The sequence below is a fragment of the Polypterus senegalus genome, unplaced genomic scaffold, assembly GCF_016835505.1.
Source record: "Polypterus senegalus isolate Bchr_013 unplaced genomic scaffold, ASM1683550v1 scaffold_6004, whole genome shotgun sequence".
NCBI classification, from domain to species: Eukaryota; Metazoa; Chordata; class Cladistia; order Polypteriformes; family Polypteridae; genus Polypterus; species Polypterus senegalus.
The window spans coordinates 10085-28914 of record NW_024378007.1 but is presented as its reverse complement, the minus strand read 5'-3'; the positions used below and the strand labels follow the sequence as shown (position 1 = coordinate 28914).

The following is an 18830-nucleotide window of genomic DNA, read 5'->3' as shown; positions in this document are numbered from 1 at the left end:
AATGGCAACAGGCCACACTTATAAATTAGCAATAAAAACAGTTTATTAATTGTCAATTCTTTATTAACACCAAATGATCATGTATTAATAATCTCTAATGTACACGGCCTCCAAGAAATCAAAGTAATGAAGCAGAAACAACATTTAAAGCAAACCAAAATGCCAAGAACGTTCACATTGTAACAGTCCTGGCTCATCTCTGATTAACTCTGCTGGTTATCAGATAAAACGCACAAAGGAAGCTGATGAAATGTCGGCTAACAGGAGCGCCGCAGAACAATCCCACCACTCAGGTGAGACCTTCTGAATGAAGACAGACCAGGGAGGGCAGCTGGTTTTGTTCACGTCTTACAAGTCCGTCCTTCTCAGAGTGCCATCCACTTTGTGCTCCAGTCCCAAACTCCAAATGTGCCACGGGGTGCAGTGGGGTTGCCGATCTGGAAGTGTCACTCTATACAGGGCTGATGAATGGTGTCATAAAAATCAACAAAAGTGATTGATCACAAATGCCACATTACGTGTTTGTGTGATCTTTGTGATGACATTACAGTCTCAGAACATGCTAACTGATAAATAACAGACTTATTCAGTGCATGGTCACAGATTTGAAGTCAAAAACACATGAACTTTGAACTCTGCATGTCACGGCTGTCCTCAACAGTCCACTCAGGAGTGACTGAAAGTTCTTTCCACCAATCAGCTTTCTTCTTTTGTTTTCAGTTGGTACCTGCCTTTTCTGTGTTGTCCTTTCTGATTTTGTCCTCGTCACCTCTGCCACTGAGCATATTTTATCGTTGTCACCTCTTCATTTAGTTTTTTCCACTTTTTATATTTTTCTGTCTTCTTGCATTTCATAGCCAATGTTTCCTTTTTAGATAAGTCCTTGTAAAAGTCAAGCTATACTCACACATTTGAGAACATCAATGAAATGAAATGTAAAAAGAGTGTGGCCAAAAAATAAACATAAACTTACAAAATACAGAAAGTCCAAGCAGAGTGAACCAACACTGAGTAGTGTGGGGTGAAATGTGACCTTCAGTGGTGGGGGTACAGAAGGGGCCACTTCTGCTTTTTGGAGTTTTCTGTTAAGTAAATGAAGCGAAGCTTTGTGTAGCTGACACTCTCTCAGAGCAGAGCTTTCTAATCGTCCATCCTGCTGTTGGAGTTTATTGAGCTCCTGTGGCCTCCAGCTTGTAGTCTCGACATGAAGAAACGTTGTCTTGGGTATCGATATGAAGAAGGTGCTGAACTCAAACTGAACCAACATATTCAGAGTATAGAGCGTCCTTCACACACCACCCAGGATGTACTGACATGGAGCAAAGTGACATCCGTTATATTTTTAGGTTAATTTATCAAATTATCAGCTGGGGCAGCAGAGATCAATGTGTGTTTCTGCTTTGTCTTCACTTTTTCTCTTATTTGTCAGACAATAAAATCAGTTCATTTCATTGTCATTGTGTTCTACATTCAGTATTGTGTCCAAATTCTCATAACATTATTATTATTTTAAATAAAATTCCTTCTATACATTAATTGATATTCTTCACAACTGTGGTCCCCGTGCTAACCCTAGCATGCTGTTGTGACTTCCTCTTCAGGTCTTAAACATTTCTCTTTGAACCCTGAATGTTTCATTTTATTTGTATTTAGATCTTCTTAAATTCCCACTTTTGGACTCACCCTTGACACACAGCTGATGAATGTGTTTGGTTTGTAAAGACTCTTATCGTTTATAAATGATGACCTAAATTAGTGTCAAAGTCTTATAAAGCCCCTCTACATTGGTCTGTCATGTGACAGCTCTCTTTTTAGTCTCCTGTCCTCCTCGACTGTCCCTCCCCAGTATCTGATTGGACAGAATTGGCTGTCAGCTGACGTCACTAAATGACTTCATTATCAGGGTCAAGAATGGCTGTCTACACTCAGCCCAGGCGTCAACCATCAGATGACATCCCAGAGATGGTACAAGTTCATTGGTACTCAGATAAGGCCCCATCTCCAAAGCTCCAAAACAAAAATATTCCCCTTGTTCTCAGTGGCACCCCCTGTTAGTTGGCACTGCACTGTGGATTTGATTTGATTTCTCCATTTTTATTATTACATTGAACGTTTTCAGTTGTGTTCTGTGGTTGAAGTTGTTATCACCGCACAGTACTGTTTCTACCTCATTCTGTTGTCTGGTGTTTGTATTGTTCACCATCTTATGTCACAGCACTGGTGCAGAGATGATCAGTCCCTGTATGGCTGACGTCCTAGATGTACAATTTTGAAGTCCTTCATGAAATCTTATGTGTTACTGATGGCGGCTGATACAGGAGGACCACTTTCAACATTCAGAACAGCTAAGAGGCTTACCACCAGTAGGCCAGTCATTTATGAATATGAAGGCCACTGCTGTCTGAAAAGCATTAACCACATTTAGGACAACAATGAGTGTTTTTTTTTTTTGCACCTTTAAGTTGTTGAAGAAGATTCTTGCTGTTTGTGAAATATGTGTTGTATTCCAGTGTGTTCATTCCAATGTGAATTCATATGTGGCTCTGAGGTTACCTTACATCTACGATCTGTTTGCCAATTTCAGTGTTTTCTCCAATATTCTTATATACTTATTAGCTACTTTAAAAGTCCTTTCCCTCATTCAGTAGATTTTTCTTCATTTTATTTTGGTTGGGGAGCCAATGGACAGTTCATTTGTCATTTCTAGGACAGGCTTTACTCCAATATGACTTTGAGTGTGTTTCTGAAGATTTTTTTTGGAAGAGTACCCTTTACCACATTCACAACAGGTGTAAGGCTTCTCTCCGATGTTAATCTTTCTGTGGCATCTAAGTGCGTTTTGACGTGAGAATCGTTTGCCACATTCTGGACAGCAATAGGGTTTTTGTCCAGAGTAAATTCTCATGTGGTCTTTTAAGAGTCCTGCTGTCTGAGCAAAGCTTTCCACAGTCAGAACAACTGTGTTTCTTACCAGAATGAATTCTTTTATGAGTGTAAAGAGAACTGTTATATGAGAATCGCATTCCACATTCAGTACAACTGTAAGTCTTCTCTCCAGTATGACTTCCTCTATGTATATAAAGAGAATTAAGGCGTGAGAATTGTTTGCCACACTGCAAGCAATGGTGAGGTTTTTCTCCGGTGTGAAGTCTGATGCGACTCTTTAGGGTGCTTTGTTGTGAGAACTGCTTATCACATTCAGGACAACAATAAGGTTTCTCTCCAGTATGAGTTCTGATGTGACACTGAAGTGTTCTTAAATCTAAGAATTGTTTCCCACATTCAGATCAGCAAAAAGATTTTTCTTCAGTATGGATTTTGGTGTGTCTATAAAAACTTTTATGGTGTGCATAACATTTGCCACATTCAGAACATATATACTGCACTTTGTCTTTAGTGTGGGTTTGTAAGTGTACTCGAAAACAGCTAAACTTAAAAAACCTATTTCCACATAGAGAACAGCAATATGGATTCTCTCCAGTATGACTTTTTGTGTGCCTTTGAAAACTACGCTTGTCAGAAAATTGTTTGCCACATTCTAGACAACAATAAGGTTTTTCTCCTGTGTGGATTCTTCTGTGGCTCTGAAGATGGCTACTCGTTGAGAATGGCTTACCACATTCAGGGCAACAATGAGGTTTGTCTCCTGTGTGGATTTTTCTGTGCCTCTGAAGATGCCTACTCGTTGAGAATGGCTTACCACATTCAGGGCAACAAATAGGTTTTTCTCCAGTGTGAATCTTCATATGCTTATTAAGATCCCTTTTCTGCATGAATTGTTTGCCACATTCCAAACATTTTTTTCCATTGTGAATTTGGATTTCTTTCTCCACTTGCTGTCGATCAGTTTTGATGGCTACTGTCTGTGTTACTCCAGCATTAGGGAGAGAACTGCACTGAAAAAAGGCTGCTGTCAGGTTCTCTGATCCTCTTGCTGATTTCTTCATACCTTTCTCTTTGTATTGAAGGGAGGGCTGACCAAATGAAGGTGGAGAGAAGCTGCCATTCTTCTGTAAATCTGAAATAACACAAACATTTTAACTGTTATTATAATTAGTTTCCTGACACCTTTACCCAAGGCGACATTGTTTACAACATTTGAGAAACAATTGGTTACATTTCTCTTGTTTTTTCCAAATGGAGCACAGACAGGTCACGTGACTTGCTCGTGATCTCATGGTGTCAATAGCTGAATTTGAACCTGCAATACCAGGGTTTGATGTCCACATTCCTAACCATTTAAAATAAATGACACAGTACAAGTAAAGTGGTGACACACTGGGTGGCATTCCTTCCTCACACTGAGGTGCCATTTAAGGTCTGGCCACTTCATGTGAGGTCTTTACTTGTTCTGGTGCTGTCTGTTCAATTTCTCCACCTTTCTCTCAAATGTGAAAGACAGGCCTGATCGGATCAATCGATCATAAATCAAAATCAGTCAATTTTCACTCCAAATGACTTGACTGATGATCGCCAAATTAACTGATCTTAACATCTGATCTTGAACGATAAAAAGCATGTAAGACAAAGTTCCAACATTACCAACATACAGAAACACATCCTCACCAGTCTAACAGTTTTATTGCCTTCCTACAAGAGATAACAAATTTTCTTTTTTTAATATATGTGCAAAAAGAAGTCAGTGATGGTGTATACTCTGGTAACACTTCCAAGAATACAAACCTGATTCAGCGTCTGAGAAGTCAACACAAAAGGGACTGGTGTGAAGAACGAGCTGTTCAAAGGCTGAGATGACCAGCAAGCTTAGTCTACCTCAGTCACCTACTCTCACTCGGCCTCCAATAATGGCAGCACTTAGAAAACTCAACCTTATAATACGAACAGCAAGAACACCGAAGACTTACTGTGACACAAAAACAGTGGAATTCGTAAGCCTGGACAACCAGCCACTTTCAGTTCTGGAAGTTGTCACATTGTAGATCATTTAGATCCACGATTCCATCTGCCGGGGCACAAGGATTTTACAGATGTTGCTTTGGCAGAATTGTATCTAACTTTGCACACAAATCTCAGCAGTCTTCTACAAGACAACGGCACCAAACTCAGTTTTATAAATGACCTTTGGAGTTCAAGCACGTCTTACTGTGCACTGGACAAATGAAAGCTTTGTACTGAAACAAGTGATGGAAAAAAACTGAAGCTTTTGTTGCCGAGTGACACAATGTACTCTAAGCCGTTAACATTACAAAATAGAAAGTGTACATCAGACTGTGTGATAATACTAAGAATATCACAAAGGCCATGGGAGATGCTGACTTACCAGCCTGCTGTGTATGGCAGTCGCTATTCAACTGATGAGTCCTGTCACAGCACGTCATGTTTAATTCAGTGGCTGTATGAAGACACAAAATTGGCCACCTGATTCATTCTGCCCCAACTTACTCCGAGTTTGAAGATATTTTAAAACAACCAGCCCATGAGAAGATTACAGCAGGGGTGCAACATAGGGAGGAACAGTACATATTGTATGTTGCATGCCCACTGGGATTAAAAATGGATATTCCTGTCTTAAAGCAGCAGACTATAACATCACGATCTTCTCTTCTGCTTGGTAAAATGAATACAAAAATGTGTTCTCCCATTCAGCACCTTTATGAAGAGATAACAAGAGGGTTTGCTCATCGAGTGCATCTGCCACGAATGTCATACCATTCATCAGGGCTCTAGAGGGTCTCTGTGAGAAAAGTGCAGAGTCAAACCAAAGTGTAAAGACGTCAAAACCAACTCTTTGTTAAGCAGGTGGAAAAAGATTGAGCAGCACAGACCTGGAGCCTCTGTATGTAGTTTTAGCCGGAAGAGGGTGACTACTCAAGATTTATGGGTGTACTAGCCACAGCACCTGTCCAAGACAGATAATGAAATAATGAAAAATATTTACCATCTCTTGCCCTACGTGTGCCTTCATCGCCTTTCCTCTGTATTTGCGTGTGTTAATCTCTCTTCACCGCTGCTCCCTTTCTCAAGGGTAGTCCTGTAAAGCCTGCTTATCAGATGGCCATTAGTTTCGAGGTGCCTTTCTTGGCTCCTGTCTGGTTTTATACTTGCTGTCTTTGAAGTTGACTCTCTCAGCGTTCCTCACAGACCTTTACACCTTATCAGGCGTCTCACACTCGCACATCCTCTCTCGCCGCCTAACCAAAGCTAAACTGACCAACCAGACTGCTCTTTAAAAGACTGGACACGCAGGCATTATTCTTATATTAGAAAGTAATTTTTTTGAGGCTCTGCTCTTCTACTCTTTATGGTAGTAAATATAAGGAATTACGAGGCACAAGAAAACACACGTGAACTTTTGATCTCAGAAGGCAGCCTGTGGTAATTGTGTCCTTAATATTGTGTGTCGATTTATAGTTATGTATGAGTGTTTGTTGACTGATTTATTTGTATAATTAATTAACCAGGCATTAGATGTTTTTCCTAAATCCCTTTGATTAGCCTTTCAGTGAATGTGTAGGTAGATGAGAGGAAAGGGATGCAGAGTTTTACTGAGCTGCTATATAAATATAAATCGTTATCAAGTGGACGTTGAGTAGTTCGAAATTGTAATCAGCCCTCTTATTTGGGTAGAATGGTACGAGCCTAGTTTTAGACCTACAGTAAATAAAATAATACTAATTATGCATAAAAAGCATTGATATAGTCACTATACAGGAATGTATTCTGTAACAGATATTATTATCATAATGATTTTTCCCCCAAATTAAGCAATGGTTCAAGGACCCTCTGCAGTTCACATACCAGGAGAAGGTGAGAGCGGAGGATGCCATCATCTACATGCTACACCGATCCCTCTCCAACTTGGATAGAGGCAGTGGTGCTGTAAGAATTATGTTTCTGGACTTCTCTAGCGCCTTCAACACCATCCAACCTCTGCTCCTTAGGGACAAGCTGACAGAGATGGCAGTAGATTCATACCGGGTGGTATGGATCGTAAACTATCTTACAGACAGACCTCAATATGTGCGTCTTGGGAACTGCAGGTCTGACATTGTGGTCAGCAACACAGGAGCACCTCAGGGGACTGGACTTTCTCCGGTCCTGTTTAGCCAACATATATCAGACTTCCAATACAACTCGGAGTCCTGCCACGTGCAAAAGTTTGCTGATGACACTGCTATCGTGGGCTGCATCAGGAGTGGGCAGGAGGAGGAGTATAGGAACCTAATCAAGGACTTTGTTAAATGGTGCGACTCAAACCACTTAACCTGAACACCAGCAAGACCGATGAGCTGGTGATGGATTTTAGGAGGTCCAGGCCCCTCATGGACCCCGTGATCATCGGAGGTGACTGTGTGCAGAGGGTACAGACCTATAAATACCTGGGAGTGCAGCTGGATGATACATTGGACTGGACTGCCAATACTGATGCTCTGTGTAAGAAAGGTCAGACCCGACTATACTTCTTTAGAAGGCTGGCATCTTTCAACATATGCAATAAGATGCTGCAGATGTTCTATCAGACGGTGGTGGCGAGCACCCTCTTGTATGGGGTGGTGTGCTGGGGAGGCAGCATAAAGAAGAAGGACAAACTGGTGAGGAAGGCAGGCTCTATTGTGGGCACAGAGCTGGACAGTTTGACATCTGTGGCAGAGCAATGGGCGCTGAGCAGGCTCTTGTCAATCATGGAGAATCCACTGCATCCACTGAACAGGATCATCTCCAGAGAGAAGAGCAGCTTCAGCGACAGACTGCCGTCACCATCCTGCTCCACTGACAGACTGAGGAGACCCCACACTATGCGACTCTTCAATTTCACCCAGGGGGTAAACGTTAATATTACACAAAATTATTGTCTATCTGTTATACTTTCATACTTATCACTCTTTAATTTAATGTTGTTCTTTATCAGTATGCTGCTGCTGTGAATTTCCCCTTGGGGATTAATAAAGTATCTATCTATCTATCTATCTATCTAAATCTCAAACACATAAACTCCTGAGTGCCGGTGTCTCGACCACACAGTCGCACTTGGTGTGACAGATGACAGCCGAGAGATCCAAAGAAACTCCCCACCAACAGAACTGCAGAATGCATGAAGAAATTGTCAATAAAGATAAAAACGATATTTGAGTCAGCAGCATCAGAGGTGAATCTTTATCTCTGTGAACCTCATACCACAAGAGATGCTGGGCCACTGGCTCTCTGGAGGACCAATAAAATTCGGCGTCCTACCTGTGCCCTCCTTCTACGAGTGGGGACAGCGAGGGTCTGTTCAGTACGGCAGCACACATCGTGGACGACAGGAGGACCAGACTGTCCTCAGAACATGCATAGATGATTCCCCTCATCCCCAAAAACATACAAGTGAAGAGGAGTGGTGACTCCAAATTGACCCGAAGGGTCCAAGATCATCTCCAAGTGAAGATTTCACACCACTGCCAACTTGTCCAGGCCATGTTCCCCAGCAAGTTCAGGCAGAGAGCAGAACACAAGATGCTGACAGAAGACCCGAGACCCCTGAATGTCATCATGTCTTGTACAGGTAGCTCTTGTCACTGTTAACGTCAAAGTGCACAAGATTACCATTAGAAAGACGAGGCACATATCAGGTGAGCACTGGCTTGAGCAAATTCACTCTTATTTAGTGCACAGGGGTGAGGATTTGATTCTTACTGATTTATTTCATTTTGAGGACATTTCTACCTTAACTGCCACACAATTTAAGAAATATACATGTCTTTAACAAAATATGACTTTTGATATTTTCATTGAATGTAATATGCCGTTAGGCTAACACATGTCACAGCTTCAGTCAGAGCTTCATGATGTTCAAGTCATCCGCTCAACACTTTAGATTTTTCCTTATTCACCCAAGTTTTTCTAATTTATCATTTATTAGGTAACCTATTGTTTGTTATCACGTATCCGAGCAGGTGGTCTTTATCCAAGTTCAATTAACTTTGTTTTTCACTCTCATTTCAATCTTCTAAAAACATCAAAGCGCCCACTATTAGAATTTATAAATGCTCTCTTCTTTTATATTTAATCACATTACTCACTTATTCCAACACTCCCATGTGACTCTTCTCCTTCTCTCCCATTTCCCTCGGTGATTTTCTCTTCAGACTCTGATAACTCTGATTTCAGCTCTACAGAATTCTCCTGTGTAGCCAGTCGTCCCGTATTAGTGGACCAGGACTGTAAACTGGATGGAGATTCTTCACAGGCCTCTTGTTTGAAAATCTCCTCAGTTTTATGCTTTTGAAGTTCAAGACCAATGGAGAAATCATTCAAATCCTCAGCTTTAATGGCAGCAGTCACCCCCTTGCACTCCTCCTCCTCCTCTTCTTCTTTAAAAACTGAAATTCTTTCTTCGTGATCCTCCAACTTCACACACACATCCTCTGGTGTGAGCCAATCACAGTTCTCTTCTTTAATGTCCACCGTTCTTTCATCCATGCCATCTTCTTTGGCAGACGCCATGCTCTGTGGGAAACTCTTCTCTCTCTTTAAGTGTCTGCCCTTCTCTTCTCAGATTCACTTCTCACATGGACAGCCCTGAGCTGGAGGCCATTAGACACCTCAGTTTATGGCCATGTGAAATGGGAAAGCCCTGTGAAAATAAAAGTGTAGAATTAACTTCATAAAGTCAGTAAAAATAATGAGCACACTTCAGGGTCACAGTGCCCTCCATGAGGTTTGGGTCAAAGTCACATTTGTCTTGATTTCCTCCTCTGCCTCACAGTTTAAAATTACAAATCAAATAATTCAGATGAGATCAAAGTGCACTGCAGACCTTCATTAAAGGGGATTTGCATACATTTCAGTGCCATCATGTAGATATGACAACACTTTATCTACACGGCACCATCATGTTTGGACACAGCAATGGCAGGTCTATTAAAGCCATAGTCATATTTAGGGCTTTGTTGGATATCCTCGTTGGACTTGAACTGCGCACCAGGAGCTTTATTCTGTTAAGTTGTTATGTTCTATATCTTATATATGTGCTCCTATTTGTGGGATTACAGGACTGCATCCCGACTGGGAGTAGGACATTCGGGGTTTGAGGAGAGTGGGTTAGTAGGAGGTTACTCATGATGGTGTGTTTTATAGGAGAGAACAATAAAAAGTGTGTGGCTAACATCAAAGGTGTTGTGTTGTTATTTAAGTTTAACATTCATAGTAGAGGATGGCTGATAATTATAGAATCCTGCCTGCATTTGACCAGAGAAAGAAATACGAGAGCTGGAAAAATGAAGATTTAATATGGACATGGGTTACTGAGCTTAGAAATAAAAAAACACGCACTTGGGGTTGGACTGTCGCTTACAGGGACAGCATTGAGATGTCAATTTGAGCAGAAGACCTGAACAAAGATGAAGGTTTGACTATTCTGATAGAAAGGCTTGATGTTGTGTTTAAAGGAGAAAAAGGATCGTATCTATGAGGATATTCAGATTTTACAGAGTTAAAAGGACGAGTGCAGTTTATATGGTGGATTATATCATCGATTTGGAGCAGAGATACTCCTGATGGGAAATTCCAAGTCAAATCATCACACTTTTGGACCTCATTATCAGAGATTTTAATCAAAGCAAATTTTCTGCAGATGTTCATGACATTTTAAGCTAGCTTTAATAAAAATATTGACCAATTTTAATATATCATTTTTTTCTCTATTCAATTTTTAATCTTATAATCACACGGTAATTTTTTTATTTTGGGGATAGCATATCATTTATACAAAACATAGAGCTGGAAAAGAGCTTTCAAACGACATGAGAACCATTTCTGAGCAACTTATATTTAGGTAGAAATAGCCAGTCAAAGTCCTAATCCAACACAGTGTTCAAACTTTGTTATCTTAAATCTCCTTATTATTGTTGGTCCAATTTCAGTTCCATGGGTAACTCAGATGACCAAATCAGCAGGCCAAGTCTCATTAAAATATGTGACAATGAGTTCCCTAAGTGTGATGATGTGACATGGAGTGACCTGCATGTGTAGATATAAAATGGCTGTCCTGATGCTGTGCGAGCTTTTAAGCTGTTGGACACGGCGTGTTTAGATAAAAACCAAAGGCAGCTGGCATTACCAGCATGGATGGCACTTTTGCTTCAATGGTATTGGCGCTAATGACAATTTTTGTAGTAAAGTCAAGTCTGGTAACAATGGGCATTACTGTCACTCATGAAACTGCGTATTTCACCAGTCAGAGACAACACAACAGGTGGCATTCACAACACAGCCAGAAGAAGATGCCATTGCCAGGTAATAATCTGTTAGACAAATATGGTAGGAGATCAAAATGCATTATCATCAGAGCACTGGGCTAAAGACTGCACTAAAATAAATGAACAGGTGATAATACCAGAGACTGGAAAACAGAGGACTGTGAAGAAGGAAATATGACGTCATTTACAAAGGAATCAAACTCAGGCACATTTCTTGTGTTTTGGTGAATCTTTAGGATTAGCGTGTAATTGACTCTACTTGAACACTCACAGTCTATGGAGAGAAATGCTTAGACAACGACATTAGTCAGCTTGACCAGAATGAAGTCACAAAGCTGAGGAGCTCAAACATTTCAAGCAGCAGAGCTTTCATATTTGGAGGTGGTAAAGTTGTGCATTCCACCAAACGAGTGAAAATTCCTGTAAAGACTGGAGAGACATGATGTGGCACTGAAACAGAAGTAGTGCCAGCTGAAATGCCAATGTTGTTCAGTAAAACATCCTTAAAAAGGGCAGGGACACTTTTAGATAATGAAACTGACAAAGCAGTGATGTTTAATCAGCCAGTGACTCTTGAATTAACCAGCTCTGCTCATTACTGAGTGAACATCTCAGATAAAGAAATAAAAACGATGAGCATTGTGAACATGAGATTCTAAAGGTCTCAGAAAACAGGAGTACAGGAGAGAAACAAAAAGCTTTGTTAAACCTTCACCTCTAATGTGGACCTGCTTCACAGGACTGATTACACAAACTGCTTCATTGCTGAAGGATCAAAGAGGCAGAGTGGAATTTCCGTACTTAAATAAATTGTTGAGAATCGTGAGACTCACCTGAAAAACGACAAACCCAAACTCAGAGCAGCTGTTGGTTTGCCGCTAGCCTATGAATACAATGAAACTGCGGCTGCAGACTGACATGAACGTCAAACAGGAGGACGGGTCTTCACATCACTGACACATTCACACGTTTCAGTGCAGGAAGTGTTGTAAAGAGAAAGAGACCATCTGAAATTGTGAAAATACATTCATTCATTCTCAGATAAGTGGACATGGAGCTCGTCAGAAACTACTTAGTGATAACGGTGAGGAATCAGAGAGATTTAACATTGAAACAAAGACCACCACTGCATACAGTCCCTGGGGTAATGGACTACCTGAGAGACACAATCAGACACTGGCAGAAATTATACAGAAAGTGATAAAGAATACTGGATGTGACTGGTTAGTGCCAGATTAGCGCCACGGGGCACTAATGGTAAAGAATACCATGCACAATATTTATGGGTACAGCTCGTATCAGCCAAGTTTGGTCGTAATCCAAATCTTCCTTGTGTTCTCGTGGACAGACCACCCGCCCTAGAAGGCACCACTAGGAGTGTGTCAGTGGAGCACAGATTCCAGCGATGCACACTCCAAGAAGAGCATTTACTGAAGTCGAGTGTTCAGACCGAATACGGAGAGCACTCCAGAGACAGGTTAATTCTGAAAATGCTTCACTTCACTGGTACAATAAAGTAAAGGAGATCACACTGAAGACAGGTGGAAAAGTTTCACAAGGGGATCCTACAGTTTTTTACTGCCTGGATGAAGATGATACTGAGACTGGAATACTTGCATGCCATGTTAATGATTTTATATGGGCAGGTTCACATCTCAGTCATTCCATATCCAGCTTTCCAGGTTGGTCATGAAGGCCGTGATCACTTTGACTGTATGACTGGAGTTTGTAAGTCTCAAAGGAGCGTACGTACACAGCAAGAAATTTACACTGAGAACCTACAGACCACTACCATAGAACCTTCTAGAGTCACGAAAAGAGATGATCCCCTCAGTGCACCTGAACTGGACAACTCAAGTCAAAGACAGGGCTGACTCTTGGGTGGGCAGCCAAAGCAGACCTGATGTAACATTTGATGTCTTCATCTCAGCATCCAGCACAAAACCTGCTAATGTGCCAACAATCCATGAAGCCAAGCAGGTCACTTGCAAGATGAATTTTGGGAAAGTGACCTTGATGTTTCAACACCTAGTAAGAAAGGAGTAATTGAGATTCATTGTTTTCTAAAGTGATGCCTCACTTGGGAATCTTCTTGATGGAGGCACACGAGGAGGACACTTCATCATTTTGGCAGGAGAGTAAGGACGGTTCTCACCCCTTCACGACATGGAACTCTGGCAGGGGAATCCCTGACAATGTCTGATGTTACTGCTAGAGCAATCTTACTGTCTAATCTTTATTCAGAGCTTACAGTTGGTGATTCAGGGGGAAAAAAAATTCTCTTCAGGACACTGTGACACCCCCCAGGTCACACTGGGGACCCTGTTGTAAACATCCCAACTTGGGGTGTCAGTAGGTGAGACTGAGTAACCGAGTAAGAGAGACTCAAAAACAGGATTCTGTATTATTTCAGCAGTCAAATGTCTTGCAAAAATATTTACAAAGTACAATGCAAAGACACTTGCAAAAAGAAAAATTAGTGCAAGTGTTACTTATAATACTTAGTGGTTTCCAAATCAAAAGTGAAGAAAAGAACAAAACAAAACTCTTCCACCTCCTTCATCCAGCTACAAATTGGATGATGAAGGACAGGCTGAAAAAGACAATGAAGCAAAAAAGAAATGGCGGTATGCGTATCTCCACTACTCAGTTAAACAAATCAGTAGCACAGATCTACATTAAAACCCAAAGACCTGGTCAAAGACCACCTCTGGTGGTCTGACCCTGGTTTTATATCACAAGCCCTTTTGACCATCCAATCCGCATTTGCGTTTCATGCGGACTTCCAATAATCAGACACGTCAGCACTGCACGATTTGTCAACAGCTGCTCAGGTGCAGTCCACCCTATTTAAATGTTCCTGCGCTCTTGCTCTCTCTCGCGCACACGTACCCATCTGTCTTGGTGACTTGCGGACTTCCCGTTCAGCTCCTATTAAGTGAGTTCTGTTCAACTTTCTCCATCTTTCAGTTCTATGCGTGTCAATTCCCTTTGCCGGCTTCTTTAAAACTCAGCTCTCTATCCATCTGACTTGTTTCTCTGACTTTAAATATTGCACTTTTACTCTCTCTCCTGCAGCGGTTATGGGTGCTCCTCCGCACTTATGCGTCAGAAACTGTAAGTGCACCAAAAAACTGACCTCAGACGTGTGCCTCAGTTTCGGCAAGTTTGAGCCCCATGACTTGCTCTCAGATCACCTGTAGGCCTCCAGGCACACCTTGAGCATCCCGACACTCCAACCACCGGTATACCTTTGTGCCGCTACCATCTTAATCTGTGAAGAGGCGCTAAAACAGATAAACTCTTTAACATTTTTTTATACAAATGTCCATGACAAGTGTGGAAAAATACAAAACAGCTTGATCAATCTGGTGTACGTGACAAGAGCCATGCAGACCCTGTGTGCCCAAAGTATGCGTGCTAAGTGCTACTTCTTGTTTTAAGGTTACTACACAAAAAACCACAAGTGTGGACTCATCCAGCCCCAAACTAAGGAAACTAACAGATGTATTCCACCTTTAGATTTCTGTTAGTGCTGATTCAGGCTAATATTTTGAAATACTTGTGTAACTAAAGTCATAAGACAAAAGCCCTATAAAAATATGGGACACCGACCCCTCAGGGCAGATGAAGGGTGGTGTCCTAGGACTGTGCTTCTCTGTCATTTAACCTTTGCCTGGTGTGTATCAATAAAAGATTTTTTACTAACTTTAATTATATCTCTCTGTCTTCAGTCACAAGAAAGCGACACCTTACAGAAAAGTGTCCACACAAGCGCGGCTGTCTCTATAATTGCATCATTTACAGCCACTGAACTTGGCTTATCCAGTCATTTGTGTTACCGACAGCTACTCTTTGGTAGAGAGCAGAGAAAATACTCAGTGTAGAGTTAAATGGGATAAAAGGACTTACTGAGGATCAAAAAGTCCAGGGTGGTGTGTGTGGTCACCTGAAGAGCAGCAGCTTGCCAACCGTCTTACAAAAAAAGGGACATCTCTGTTTGGACTTTTAAAAGCACTTGAAGGACTGTGACATACTCAGTGACAGTGGAGTTGGGGAGGTTAACTATGAGTCCAACTGTGCATATAACTTGAAGTTAATATGTTTTGTAGTTTACCTTTAAAAAAATGATGAGATTGTTAAGTTCTGTATCTTACATATGCACTCCTATCCAGGGTATTACGGTACTTTACCCCTAATGGATGCAAATTTTATTTAACATTCAGAAGAAGTTGTGGAAAATCATAATATTGGCTTTTATATACGGATGTTTTTTAAATATGAAGCTAAAAATTCAATATATTGTCATGCCCCATAGACTGGATGCTCAGGATGTCTGCCAACATCAAACTCTACAAGTCCTCCGCTCCTTCCCACTTAACACAAAAGAATAAAAAGTCCAGTAGACGGCTTAAACAAGGCGAGTTATTACTGGCATCACCAATAACACAAATAACATACTGGAGTAGAAAGACAATTCTCCAGCAATAAACATTCACTATGCACTCTGTTTTTTTTATTTATATTTTTTATTGTGTACTTTCTTGTGATGCTCGATACCAGAGAAGGGACAAAGTCCTACATATGAAAGTCTCATCTAAGCTTTAAGTCCTGACCTTGGTGCTTTAAATCAAGTCTCAAGTCATAAAGAATACATTCAAACCGAGCAGAGTCAAGTCGAGAAGATGTGAATTTCAACAAATAATAAATAAAAGGTGTTTCCACAGTCAGCACTATCTGTAATTAATCTGATTATGATATTTTCTGCCATATTTTAACATACATTTGTATAAACTGAGAAAAGACTTTCTCCAAGAAACAATTCTTAATATTAAGTAACGTCACTGGGATGTAAAGAAGTGGCTCACTTTAAAGTCCCTGCCATTTGGATTAACGCTTCTTCACATATTCCTCATAACTGCATTGCTTCTCAAACACGCTTTACTTAAAGAAAATAAATTTCAAAAGGCTCTTCTACTTCAATGTGGCTACGTCATCTACTCTCATTTTAAAAGAATTTTGTACACTTTAAACTAACAGAATATTTTCCCAATCGCCCCTAATTTCCAAAGCACCTGCACTCGCAGTAAATGCCGTCTGTCGGTCTGCCCCCTTATTAGTCAACACTGTGGCCCATTCTAAGCCCCCCATGACGTACCCCCTGCTCACCACTTTAAACAATGAGGATAGACAGTTGAGCTCCAGCCCATAATAGTAGTCGCGGCCCTGCTGAGCTCTGCATCTTTCACATTTTGTATTTTGATGGCTTCATGTGGTCCGACACAAACAGCCCGATTGGCTTGAGTCCTGTTCTTCATTTTAACACGGCCATCTCTAGTAAGTTAAAGTATCAAAGTGTACAGAAATACTGAAAGGAGTTGTAAAGGATAAAAGACATTAAATAAAACAATACCGTTTAAAATATCAGAAAACTGTACTCGTAATGCCATGCCAGCTGTAGATTTTACTGTATCCTCCAGCAGCACTAATAGCTTGTGTAATGTTTGTATTTTTATCTCCCATTAAACAAATCAAAAGTCTCCTGTTACAGTGAAACCGTCACGAGCATCTTTCCTGATAAGAAAATACCAAAAATGAAATCATCTATATATATAATTCACTAAGGCAAGACAACCATGAAAAGCACGGGAAGGGGCGTGGATTCACTGAGCCGACAAGTGAGACACCTATGGTGCACACAGGAAGAAGCCACGCCCACCAACTCCAAGACCACTGGATACGACAGACAACTCGCAGGGCCACACCCACCCTCGGGCCAGCGACGACACAGAAAAAATGGCGTCATTTATGTTTGTCTGTAGTAGAGGCCACATGCAGTGCAGGTCAGGTTAATGTCATGTACCTCCGCTACGTTGACTGTTCATAGCGGCGTGTTTCTCGCGGAGGAGAATCGCCATATGCAGTGTGTGAAACTGTTTCACGCGGGTATCCCATTGGATCTTTAAAACATTCCTTTACAACTGAGGTTAAAACACAGTGAAGTGAGTAGTCTTTAAAACCGAAGTTTTCGTTACTTGATGCACAACCGCGTGCAGCATAGTAAACTGTTTTGCACGCTACATACAGTATTAGACATCGTGATAAATATGCATCTTCTTAGATGCTCCTGCACTTTGTACACACCACCTACCTTCTAGGCACGGATTTATTGTGTGTTGGTTAGTTCCTGCATTGTTACAATGTTGCTTTTCCTGCTGATTTATTACATTACCGATTTTTCAAAATGTTAATTTTCTCCTGTGCTTAAAAATTATAAAAAACGGTTTGATTATCTTGCATATGGTACGCCTGGGTTAACTAGTTTAAATTATTTCTAATAGGTCTCAGTATGAGCCAAACTTTTGAAATGAAACCTGAACACGTCCTGTAAAGTTACATCGCATGCGGCGCCACTTTAAAAAAAGTTTACCGACTTCAGAGGAAAAAAAAGAAACACAAACAACACGCACAAAAGCTCGAAAAAATCAGAAATGAATGACGGGCGTGCGGGAGGCTGACTGAACAAGCCTGCCTGACAGACACACAGTTTGGAGCATGCGAAATCAAAGGAAGATGCAGGAAAACTGCACGATTCAAGAGAGCAGAAGCAATCCTGCCTAGTGTTGGTCAGAGTGAAGCCACACACGAACCACAGAAACATTTGAATCCTTTGTGCGGAAATTGTCGAAGCTTCAAAGCATTTGGCACTCACCTCTAGTGGCCTCCTGGCCATTGGCATTAACGTACACAAACTCGTGATCAACTTCAATGGCGTTTGTTAAAACTGTGTTGCTTTGCTTTTGCTGCTACAGACTGGCAATGAAGAAAAGGGTTCATCAGCGACTTCCCAAGTGTCTGATGTCTATATATATATATAACTAACTGCTACAGTCAGAATGTACTAGTAAGAGTTAAATAAATAAGACGCCTCACCATGCACCCCCTAGCTCTTTCAATGAATATTCCCATTTCCACTGTATCATTTAATGCTCATCTTTTCTTGAGATAGCCCGACATTTGGATTTCCCACAGCCCTAATGTTGTAGAAAAAAAAAAAAAACAAGTCTTGTTATTTATCCTTAAATGTTTTCTTTCTCTGATTTAATTTAAAAATGGAGTAGACGGAAAATAAAGGTTTATCCATGTACTTTGCCATAATATAGTAAGCACAATTGAGAAATAAAAGTTGAGATCCTTAAATCATAGATGCTATTATTCGATCAAGTACTGAGTTATTTCATTTATTAATACTTTACAATATTTTGTGGAGCACAAAGTAACGAGTTCGCTACAAAGAAAAAACGCCGTCACGGTTGTTTGTGGCTCAACTGACTAAGGTGGTTGCTTTTCAAATTCTGCGCGTAGTGCAAACCTGAGTTCGATCGAATTAAAGACTCATTAAAATTAATAATACTAATAAAATGATCAGAAGTTAAATCTTTATAACCAATTTAATCTAAATAATTTTGAGAGATACTGCGAAGGATCGCGATAACATATCTTTCGGGATCATCCCCACTCAGAATCGCCATCAAAATGCGATGACTAATTGCGGACGGCAGCTCACGTATTTACATTAATTCATCTTCTATTCATTGTCACTTGTTGTCTATGAACCTCCCATTGAATAAG

General features: G+C 40.8%; 1 protein-coding gene across 1 annotated transcript; it reads right to left on the bottom strand.

Annotated features, from left to right (window-relative positions):
- Positions 1-747: 747 nt before the first annotated feature.
- On the bottom strand, positions 748-9284 carry LOC120519520 (gastrula zinc finger protein XlCGF49.1-like). The gene is made up of 2 exons (XM_039742497.1): positions 9021-9284; positions 748-4018 (listed from the first exon to the last, which is right to left on the bottom strand). Exon 2 carries the CDS (start codon positions 3945-3947, stop codon positions 3288-3290), a length of 660 nt encoding a protein of 219 aa, XP_039598431.1. The 5' UTR covers positions 3948-4018; positions 9021-9284; the 3' UTR covers positions 748-3287.
- Between the last annotated feature and the right edge of the window lie 9546 nt (positions 9285-18830).